The sequence below is a fragment of the Pyxicephalus adspersus genome, chromosome 5, assembly GCF_032062135.1.
Source record: "Pyxicephalus adspersus chromosome 5, UCB_Pads_2.0, whole genome shotgun sequence".
NCBI classification, from domain to species: Eukaryota; Metazoa; Chordata; class Amphibia; order Anura; family Pyxicephalidae; genus Pyxicephalus; species Pyxicephalus adspersus.
This window is the reverse complement of record NC_092862.1, coordinates 99,629,009-99,641,400: the sequence shown is the minus strand read 5'-3', so window position 1 is coordinate 99,641,400 and position 12,392 is coordinate 99,629,009. Positions and strand designations below refer to the sequence as shown.

General features: G+C 36.5%; 1 protein-coding gene across 1 annotated transcript in view; it reads right to left on the bottom strand.

Annotated features, from left to right (window-relative positions):
• CNTNAP2 (contactin associated protein 2) overlaps nucleotides 1-12,392 on the bottom strand; it is a 902,024-nt gene that overhangs the window by 508,745 nt on the left and 380,887 nt on the right. The window contains exon 4 of the mRNA XM_072412254.1: nucleotides 5,828-5,975. Within this exon, the coding sequence (XP_072268355.1) occupies nucleotides 5,828-5,975 (148 nt within the window). The remainder of the gene's footprint in view (nucleotides 1-5,827; nucleotides 5,976-12,392) is intronic.

Genomic DNA, 12,392 nt, shown 5'->3' with positions numbered 1-12,392 from the left:
CTTTGCAGCAGATTTGGCACTTATTTTTTCATACAGAAGAATACCAAAAACATTATATCATTATACTGAGCTATTAGAAAGATTGATCAAACTGCTATTCAATGTTATGTAAACATTTTTGTTTTGTTTTTTTGTTATGTCTGCAATTGATTTCGTATAAGTCTGTATTATAACCCATGTTTTGTGCACAGTACTGCAATTATTGTAAGGGGAAATAATGTTGTATTTTTGTGATTAAATGCTTGTGTGTTGTTATTGTAAAACTTTTTGTAATTTGTGTAGCTTATTACTAATTGGTAATTTGTGTGGCTTTCCTGTTTTTAAATGCTTGCCTTTCAATCTTTTTGTTTTTTTTAATAAATATAGAGAAATATAAAACAATAGATTAACTGTATTGTCATATTTCTCTCTATTTTAACCTTATGTACCTTCTAATTATCAGAAAGATCATCCTCAAATATACACTAAAAAAGTCCCAAAACAAAAAACAAAAAAGCATATCATAGTAAACATAAGGAAACTGACATTAAAAAAAAACGGTTCTCTGGTGGTGTTTGTAGGTGCATGTATTTTGAATGGTAGTGATTTATTCCTTGCCAGAGAATGTATGCCAAATGTCAGATTCACTGTTTTATAAAATACCCCTTTGTATATTCTAAATAATAATTTTTTTTGAAGTCCACAGAGAAGATTACAATCAGTAACTACTGTGTATAGTTGAAATAAAGTGACCTATTTTCTATTGGGGGAATCACTTGTGCATGGGGGTCAACAACCCTTCTCTCCTGATCCACCCCCAAGGTTTTCCACCCAAGCACTCTTACCCAAATATTCCCAGATTTAGACTTAGTAAGGCAAGTTGTTAAAGAAGAAAAATGTGCCTCAAAATTATCCTTAAAATTAGGGTGGTCCCAATGTTGAGGGATAGGGTCTCTTCCTAACATCTGTGAGTGTACAAATTTCCTGAGGGTTCTTTTTGGTTGAATCTTGCCAATGTATACCTGTCACTAAATGACAGGTCATTTGAGCTGGTATACCATTGTACTGAAACCATTGACCAAATTATCATTTGGGAACGCTCAAATGACCGATGGATCTGAAATACACTAAAATTAGTGTGCTGGTCGTCTCATGGCAGAAATAATAGGAATGTCTAGTGTAAGGATCCATCAAAGCAGAATTTGACCATTTATACCTAAACATACATGCATGGCTCTTGGGATCATTATCTCAGGAAAACCCAATATTATTGGGTGAACAATCCAACTAGTCCACCTGTTATTTTCTTCAAGACAATGGCAACCACTGTTTGGTCTTAAAGACATGGGATCAAAAATGGGTGGTACAGACAGCTGTCCTTTCTTGTTCAATGAATACAACACAATGCATGGCATCTCCTAAATCTCATCAATGCAAACAACATGAGCAAATTCTGACACCAGTGGATTTGTCATACTACCTTTAGGTTCCCACGGTGCTTCCCGCTGAATCATTACACGGCATCCCTGTTAGGTTCGGCACCCCATCTTTGTCACTGTCTGACAAAGATGGCAGGATGTGCACAGCCCTACTTCCTAAACTTGCATGTCAATAGATGGGCATGCACACACTGAATAGAAGTGCTCATTAAAGGGTCAGAGGCTATTTTTTTCCCCTAAAATAATGGTAGCTAGTGATGTGACTTTGCACCACATATCTTATTATTCTGCGCCTAAACTCTAATTGCTATTCGCGCTGACCGTTGCCAGCGACTGGAAATACGCTTACCTAATCCCAGCTCTGACCTCATCATCTTCCTCTCTCACCTGCTGGACAATGCTAGGACTGAAGGCTTTCCATCCCTCCTCCTCAAGTAAGGTGACCCTGAAGGTTGTTACCTGATGGCAACTTCCAGCAAAGAGCCTGGTGGCCTCCAATATTACCGGCCCATTGGTGAAGACTGGGTGTCACTTAGACTCTGCACCTCAGGTGATCCCATGCTACCTGTCTGGGAAGACCCTTAAAGTGACTGCCTTTTTCTGTGTATCCTTCATATCCAGGGTTTTTTTTCTCATTGAACGCAACGGAACGGAGTTCCGGCACCTTTTTTCGACGCATTTTCCAAGTCCGTAAAAGTCTGTGAAGGGGAACAGCTGTCAGTGAAAATGACAGTTCAACTTGTAAATACAAGCTGCGGAAAAAGTAAAGAAGAATTACAACTCACAAGCCCTCATAAAAGCTTTCCTTACTCTCTTTTCCTCACATACCTCTGTATAGAGTGCTCAATGGGGGAAAGGTCTGGCACAGTATTTGGAGAAGGGGGGGCGGGGAGCCAGACACTGTCTGTACTCTGGAGGATTAACAACATGTGAGTTCCGGGACCTTATTTTTTTACAATAAAAGCACTGTTCATATAATCTATCTATCTATCTATCTATCTATCTATCCATCCACCCATCTATCCATCTATCTGTCTATCCATCTATCTCATCAGTAATAACAACATATGTAAATATTGCATGTTGTGGCCTTCCACAATACAAATAATAAGAATGTATTGCATAGAGAACATCCTTATTTTAGAATAACACTGGAGGAGATGAAATATTGTTATATATTTTTGCTTACTATTAACGTGATATATAACAGTGCAAACCAAGGTTGTACAGATAATATTTGTATGATTTTATAAATATAGTGTAATGCAAAATAAGAAAAATATATTTGGTGTGTAAGTTTGTCTTCTGCTGAGCTGTATAGAAGTCAAGAAATAAATGCTGCATGTAACATTATGACACAATTCAGATTGGCTTATCACTCATCCTTTCAACATTATGAAAGAATAGGGAAACTCTGTTCAATAATACAGTATTTTTTATTTCTACTGTGCTTTCAGAGATGGGATTTCATTACGATTGCCAAAGTCCCTCAATTCCAAGGAGATTCAGGTTTCTCTATATATTAATGTTTTTTTTTCTATTTTAATCTCATTTTAGGAAATGCAAGCACATAAATGTATAACAAAGTCATTGTAGCAGAGAAAGCCCTACCTTTTATACTATTCTGTCCCTTCAAGAACTAGCAAACCTAGATTTAAAATGAACATTTTAAAACCAGCAGTAAATACATTTTATAAAGATCTGTGCATGTTAAAGTGCTCCTGCATGCACAAAATTTCAAATTGAATCCATACTCAAAAATCCCATCGGTTCCTATAGATTTGCCAAACCTTTTTCTTTTAGGTACAACATTTTTAAACATAGGTACCTGCAAAAGGGTAAACTAGTTTAGCTTCAATAATTCAGGGAGGGTGAGCCAGCAGGATGTGTAATATAGATCCCACTGTAAGGATATTGTTTCTTTGATGTATTGAGTGGAAAAACTAAGCTGCCAATTGCAGTGTAAACAGACAAGGAAGACTACCAGTGACAGCTATGTACAGCTCTCGCTTTGAACAAGATATGACCTAACCTTCCTTAATGGCTTCCTCCAGTACTACTGTACTGCAAAATAGGGAGAACTATATTTTTGATATACAGATAGCACTTCTTGTGGTGTCCATGCAGCTGATATTCCCCTTACAATTGATTTACAGCTCTCTGTTCTGCACATTTTCATAAAGGCAGGGTTTGGATTTTCATGTCAGAGACTCCAGCAAGGAGGTTGGTGAGCAGCAATGTAGCAAAGTAGGCAAACAGATATTGTAAGGCTAGTAGTTTGTGAAAGCAATGCCATGGGTGACCCTAAAATGCATTTACACAGCTATAAGGCTATAGGCACAGGAGTGCCTTGGCACCATAATATACCACGATTTTATTTATACCACAGTTTTTATTTCCAAACATTCTCTGTAACACTTATTGAGTTCAGGACCACTTTTAAGTGAGTCTGAACTGAAAAATTATGTTAACTACTATTGTTATCTGATTCCAAAAAATACAGCTTGCCCAGTTGGTGTTCTGATGCTCTACTCTTACTATTTTTCATTCACCGACCTAGAATGAGTATATAAAAGAATTGATATTAGCTTTGCTATATAGTGAGTCCCTAACCTGGAACAAGCATGCAGGACAAGGCTTCAGAAATATCAGACTTAAGGTAGTGGTAAAACCAAACCCACAGGCCATAAAAGCAGCAAAGCAAACATAGTATTTTTTTCCCACAATAACAATATCATTTTTTTCTGATGATCTACTAAAAAGTATAATATATGTTTTTAATCAACCACATTATTTTTTTTTTACGTTTTTGGATGTTTGTACTATTAATTTCATATCTCAGTATTCAATGTAGGTTTATTGTTCCATATCTCCAAGCAAAATTATTTTACAACTTAAAATAAAAACACAAAGTTGAATCACTTTTTTCTAATGTGAAAACATAATTTTACTCTCCTTAGTGTTTACCTTTAGCATAACTCAATGTGACCATTATCATATAGTATTTTAAGACTGAGAAATGTTCAGGATAAATGCTATAGAGCAGTGTTTCTCAATCAGGGTTCCTAGAGGTTGCCAGAGTTTACTCGAACAATGAGCAAGCTGTGCCTCTCAGGTTAATTTAAGTGACACCAATAATCTTTAAGATACCTATAAAGGTGACATTCTTCCCCCTGGCCAGCAATGTAAGAGACATTCTTCTTACTGACCACCACACTAATGGGGATGAGCTGAGGATATAGTAATTATAGCATATATGGGTTCCCTGAAGACCTGAAAGTTATTTCAGCAGTTCCCTGAGTTATAAAGGTCGAGAAACACTGCTATAGAGGCTCTAATTCAAGATAACAGAGTAGACAGGTGACAGGCAAATTTACCCACATGCTAACTTCCCCCACCCTGACTTTTATTTGAACCCAAAAGCACCCTGAGTACATGCAGTTCACAGATGTGATTTCAACTGCCTACCAGCAGAAAGGTAAACTAACTGGGTAATGTGTACTTCATTTTTTTGTAATTGGTGTAGAAGAGACATAAGCTGCATACACACGTGCAATTATTGTTGTTGGAAAGGATCTTTCATGATCCTTTCCATCAACTAAGGACTGCAAGATGCATGAACGAGTGCTGTACATACAGCACCGTTCTGCTCTATGGAGGGGGGATAATGACAGAGCGGCACCCAGCTGCGGGCTCTCCCCCTTCCCTTGCATTAGGATCGTTCGTCGTCCATCGTCTGTGGATTGGCCAGGACAGTTGTTCGGACGATGGGTGGGACTGGAGCTGTACACATCTGATATCGGCCCTGAGATGATTATCGAGCAAGAACCATTGGACGTGTGTACGTAGCTTTAGAGGGCTGGTCACATGTACTATTACACAGGACATTGTCAGCCACATTTGTGATGTATTAACAAGCACATGCCCTCACCTTAGACAGTTAGGTAAACAGTGATCAGGTAATGCCATTACTTATGACTGTGCACTCAGGAGGAAATTCTAGACAATTTTTTATTGTTACTAAACTGAATGTAAGCATTGCATATGTACATGTATATATGCAAGTATTGGATTTTTTCACCATCTTTTTCACCAATTTTTTTTAACCAATTTTTAATCACAATTTTAAGGCTTAAATTATCTACGGTATTTATTTAGTGGACACGGTCTCCAATGCGTTTGCATACACTAAATTATTATTTTTCTTTTTTGTAATGAAATTAAGATTTAACAACAGCTGCGCAAACATGTTACAACATAAAAAGTTGCAGCTATTAGATATTTATTTTACAGATCACATTAAAATCAATGAATAAAGTCTATATCATTTTCCTTGTGGATATCAATAGTTCTTCAAATATCATATGCAGTTGTTAAAAACTCATTTGACATTAAATATATGTACTTACAGTATGGACAACCATAGAGTTCCACTCTTAATCCTATCTGGCCCTCGTCATTCCAGTCCAGGGGAACAATGCGCACATAACGTGCTACCACTGCATGTTGCAGGTCATGTCGGACAACGGTATCTGAGTTTCCATTTCCAGGAAATGCCTGTTGAAATATAGATAGTTTAGATGAAAGTTAAATTATCTTTAGAGTGGACTTACAGTGACCTTAATAGTTTGAACTGCTGTACCTGAGCTGGCAGCTGACATTCCACCCTTTCCACTATTCACCAACATTATATGTCCTCCCTGCAGGTCTATTTACATATTCAATAATCTAACGGCTTTACCAAGGCTTTGGACTCTTGTGATTCCAATTGTAATGAAAACATGATACCTATATCTCCTCTAATACCTATTTCTTTTGTTCAAAGTTTGAATTGCTGAATAATTTGTTATAGCAGACAAATTTTTGGCACTCCCTGTTGCAGAAATAATATTGCCCATTCCTACCCCCTGCACAGTCCAGCAAGGCACCCCATTATAATAATGGACCAATTAGAATGTGCTAAGGCAGGCGCTAATAGCTAGTTTGACACAACCAGGAAATTTCAGATCTTTGCGTGACACAACAGCTGGCACTTAGCCATTAGGCAGGATATTAGTGGCTTCTATAGGTATATGCAGTCATCCTGCATCCCAATTTTGTTCTTCTCCACCTATGCATTTAGGACATTTCTCTCCACCTTTGCATTTTCCAGAAACGCCTGTTGCACTTTTTGTTTTAATGGAAGACAGACAGTTATTTACCGACTTACATGCAAATGCAACATAAGAACAAACCTAAAGTCCCTACCTGTATACAGCATATTAACCCAACATGAAGACTGTGACAATGGATAATGTTGACCCAGGAAATCAGGCACAGATATCCAACCAATAGATTTCCAGAGAAACAAAAAATAACTACATCCCCAGCATCTACTTATAGATAAAAAAATTATTTTTTGGTGGAATGATCTTTAATCTAGTTACAGAGAAAAAATAAGTTAGCTAAACTTGGTCACTCCAATCTGCTAGGACTGCAATATTTACCAACCTCACGAAGGATGTTGCCATACACATACAGTGCACCTAATTTAAAAATGCATTTTCTTCATTTTATTCTTCTAATTTATTTCAGGGCAAAAAAATGGGTTTCTATTTATAAGATAGGGAATCTAACATTCTCTTGGTGAGAAGCAATTCTGGGCCTGAGTAGTGTTTGAGGGAATGTCTGATTCCCTATTTATAAATAGAGCTCATAGAGTACATCTCTACAATACATTAATGTTTCCCTGTGTTTTACCTCTTTAAAGACTCTACAGGTACAAACACTGTTATTGTTTTCATTTGCTAAAATATTCTGACCCACACATCTCAACATGGTAAAAACTACATATTCGATAACTGGCTTAAGGATTGCATTAAGGGAGTTGTAATTAATGATTCATACTCTGAATGGTCTAAGGTTATTAGTGGTGTACCACAGGGATCTGTGTTGGGACCTTTACTGTTTAACATCTTTATAAATGATATAGAGTTTGGGGAAAAAAGTACCATTTCTGTGTTTTGTTGCACCTCAAGATTGTTTATGAATATGTAAATAGATATGTATACGTATATAGAGGTATAGATATATATATACATATATATATATATATATATATATATATGTGTGTGTGTGTGTATATATAATGTATGTGTATAGGTGCAGCAATGGTGTGAGTAAACATGAAACCTATTTATCTTGATTTGGCCATAGGGCCTTCCTAGGGGGTCTCCAAGTGCAGGGCTTTACAGAGTGACACACAAGTGATACAACAGCTGCCAGGAGACAAGACCTAGTTTCCCAGGACAAACAGACCACCAATATGGCCTTCAAAGGGCAATAATCCATTCAATTGAGGAAACAGGAGATGGAGGGGGAAGTAAACAGATGGATTGGGGTGATGACCCAGCTGGACATTTATGAACCCGTAAACATAGATTCCAGCTGGAGATTTTTATATCAAATTTAGTTGCGAGGTCCATGAAACTACAGTAACCAATCCCAATCTAGTGGGGTGTGTGCCAACTGATGGTCATCATACCAAACACACCCACTAACCAATCAAGGAGTCCCAATGTTACCTAATGGGACTTAAAAATATAAAAGGAAAAAGAGGGAAAAGGGAATGATGGGAGCTCTTAGGGAATCAGGCTCATGGAGTACCCATCAACATCCATACAGGTAGCTATTACACTAGGAATTTGTAAACTGTCAATGCATTGAATGTTCTTCAAGACAACAAAAAGGAACTTTCGAAACATCAATTAAATCTAAGTTTGTATAACTTCTAATGGTCAGCAAAACTTTTCCTAATTAAATTATACAATATACAGGTTTGTATTAGATCAATTAGAATAATGCAAAAACTCATCAGGGTACCTCACATTTAAATACGAAAATCATCATCATTAGCTATGCAATTACTTTTCGATCCATTGCCTGTTGGATGTTGTCACATGCTCGGCAGTAAAGTAGTTTGGCAGAACGGCATTACAATATTTTCCCAAACATTTTGTTAAATGTTTTTTACCCAAACAATTTGTTAAATTAAGGGGTGTACTTAAAGGTAACTATATAGGTTTTGTTTGGTTTTACCTTAAGTGTGTGTGTGTGTTTTTTCTTTTCTTTCCAAATAAACATTAAGGTAGAGCCCTAACATAGGATTCATAGAGCATTATACATTTTCTAGAAAGACCACAGCAGAAGCTGTTTTCTTTTAGACTATTTCCTAGATTTAAATCTGCAAATCCTGACTGTAGCACACACTTTATGTCCCATTATGTCTTTACTCATGTATCTGTTGTATTTATGGTGACAGCCATGTATGTCACACAGGTTAGGATTAAAACATGCCTGCCTTTGGACTAGTGCTTTAAAATAAGGATGTTTGTAGTTTCTGGCAAGGAGAATGTAACCTTGATTGATGGTTATTTTTTTTGTCCTGTTAAATATGTCTGAAAGTAAAACTACTTGTACATATCTATTAAGTGCGAGTCTCATTTTGCTGGTTTTGCATTCCTGAATTGCAGACTTATGGATGGGTAGTTAACATGTTGGTTACATTATTGTTATTAACCTTTTCTGTTTATTTGGGGGGGATGTTTTATATGTATGTATTCATGGTTAGCAAATAAAATATTTCAATTTTTTTTGTTGTTGATTGTGATGCATAGTTTTTTTGGAGATAGGGGAATCTTTTTGTTTTTGGTTGTAACTTTATATCCTGGTATCCCATTTATACACACACAATGGTGCTAGTTCTCTGTTTTGTGAAGCTTAGATAAACTTGAAGACAACTGGACATTCATGTCACCCATCCAAGTCTGGACTTCTAACTTTGGACACACACAAGTATAGTAGAATACCAGTGAGGACTAATACTAAAGGTAGTGACCAAGTTAAGGACATCCAACATACGGACGACTCCAACATACAAACATGGCTTCCCTGCTCGCTCATGAGCAGGATGGAGGCTTTATGGGAGTATAAGGGGGCGGTTTTCATGACTTGCAGAAGAAATATTTTGCTAAACACAGCTGAGGTTGTGGGTGATCTTAAGAGCTGAGCTGATTTGTAACATCATGTAACTCTTTAATGACTCTGCAGTTGTTTCTTTTTGCATATAAAAGCACAGCTTGCTCCAGACGTTAATGAATGTCTAGGCTCCATAAAGTTTTTTTTTTTTTTTTGCTTTGTTTGTGATAAACTCACAGTGAGGATTTTATACAGTAACTGACGCCACACTGCCTATAAATATGTTGAGACAAATATCTGTCCTAATTGCATTTAATAAAATATTGTACCTGTTCGGACTTACATACAAATTCAACTTAATAACAACCCTATAGTCCCTATCTCATATGTAGCTCGGGACTACCTATATCTATAGTCTTTGATGTCATGGGATAAACCTTTCTCTGAAGTCCATGGTAATTTGAACTGGGCCAGTGGTGGGAAATTCCTCGGTGCTTAGAGGGGACTTCCATTTTTTGGGAGAACCTTCATCAAAGCATCTTTTTAAGACAGAAAGGTATTCAAGCCAGTGTAAACATAGTAGGGGAACAGCACACTTGCCAATCCTGTGCTGTGGGGACTGCCTATGTGCTTAATATACTGGGTTGGTTAGTTCAGGGAAAGGGGACCTTTTTTCATTAAAAATATTTAACCATGGAATTCCTAAACCTGGACTAATACCAAAGGTTGAGAGAGACAGAATGTGCTATCCTTACAATATTGGTAAAGTTAGTAGTATAATGTAAGTAACGCAAAAAAATGTGTGAAATTGGCATAGTAGTATAGTACACTATTATAAAAATGGTTTCCAGGGTTTGGTTTTAAGTCTAAATATTTAGATTCTTGTTTAATCCCAATAGTGACTGTTTTTCTCAATCTGCCACTCACATGTGACAGAAATTGTTATGTTTGTCATATTTGCACTACCTGTTTTCACTTTAAATCATGTTCAGAAAAAAATGCTCCTGCACTCATTACCTATTTAATCTGACTGCAAGCCAATGTAAAAAAAAAATAGCTTCAGTATCTGGAAATTGCAACAGAAGACCAGCATTTATCCCATAGCTAACGATTTGGAACAAGTGAATAAAGAATACAACTGCTGAGTGAATACATTTGGTTTTATCCTATAAACATATCTATTTTTTATTTAATAAACATATTCATTTGAAAATATTATGGTCTGTGTGTCATTCTTTCTATACATTATCATAGACTTACACAGAATACCTAGAATAACTGCACCAGAAAGCGAAGCCCTTTTCATATGGTTTTGTTACTGAATGTTACTGTGGAATGCAATTCCAATCAATTCCTGATTATACTTGGGTTGCAAATCAGCATGATTTTAAATAGTCAGATCATCTATCTGTCTAAGAGAAATGCTAAAAACAAAACATGGTAATCTGAACTACAGGAAAAAATTAAAAACACCATTTATTCCAGCTGTGTATTCATCAGAAAAAAATAAGTTATTAAAAATAAAGCTCATGTAAGAAAGAACCCAATATGTCTTTTATATTAGCTTTCTGCAATCCTCTGCACAGCAGGATGGGAGAGGGAGGGACAACATTGCAAGCTTTTTATCTTCTAATACATTGAACAACACTGTCCATATCACAGTGGGAGCAGATTGATCATCTTCTCAGTGTTCTGATGCTCCTTCATTGCTCAATAAGAAGGCAAGGGGTGTGTGACCAATCTATGTTGCTTAAATGTAGAGAAAAATTTGGACTTTGATCTGGTTATTCTCTGTGGTAGGATTGGCCAGATCACAGTGTTGGCTTACTATGGTTTAAAACAGTTTAATAAAAGTCACTACCAATGATATTCACCTATTTATTAGAAAGTTTAAGTGCCGCATACTTTCATTTACATATCTTGTGAAACTTGCCATACATTGTAATTTTTTTGTGCTTGACTGTATAATGTAAAACTCTTTTGCTGTATATATGCACTTATGTATGCAGCAGGTTGATGGAATTGCATTTTAGAAAGAGTTCAATTGCCTTTGTTAAAATTTTGAAAGAGACAAATATATTTGATGAAAACTGATGTAAAATATGACTTTTGTTCAGCAATGTTTTGTAATACTGAGAGAGAAAGCATGCAAGCTGTATAGAGAGAAAGTGAATATTGATATGTAATAAATGAAATAATACAATATTCAATGTATGTCAAACCTAAAAAGAAAACATTTGTGTTCTATGCAGTACTTTTATAATAGCTTTCACCAGCATAAGTAAGAAAAGTTGGATTTTTAACCTATCCTTCACCAACAAACGTATGTGAGGGTGCAGAGAGGAATGTAATCAGAAACTCTGTCGCACACCGCGTTACTGGGCTTGTGGTATATATGCACATACTGTTAACATCTAATAATTCATAGGCACCAACGTTTTCCACAATTTGTAGCTGTTGTCACATTACATGGAGAATTGTTTTGTAACTGTTAAAACCTAACTGTAATTATTTAAATGTTAACAGATACATTGAGGGTGATGAAACAGGCAAGTGTGAATATTTTATTGTGTGATCTTCTGTAAGTCATCTCTGGGGTCGTTCCAAGCAGCAGGCTTTTTATGGACCTCTGCAGAGGTCTTGAATCTCCCATCCCTTCTAAACCGGAGTAGTCCATTTAACATGGAATGTTATGGATTTGTTGGACCACTGCAGTGAAACTGCTGCTCTTACACAGATGATGGAGTCCTTTTTTGAAGTCCGATGCCTGTGCCTTAAAGTTTGGTCTGCCACTGGGGTGATTTATAGAATTCTATATCTCATAGTAAGAAATGTACACATATGCCTATTTCATCACACTAGATTCTCCAAGTTCCAGGTAATTAAAGGTGCACATGTCTCAACAAGCGTGTTTCACTCATGAAATCCATAGACCAGCCATTCTTAGCCAGGATTTTACCAGAGATTACTGGGGGTTCTTTAAACTGTGCCTGATTGATCCCCACTGTCATTTGATGA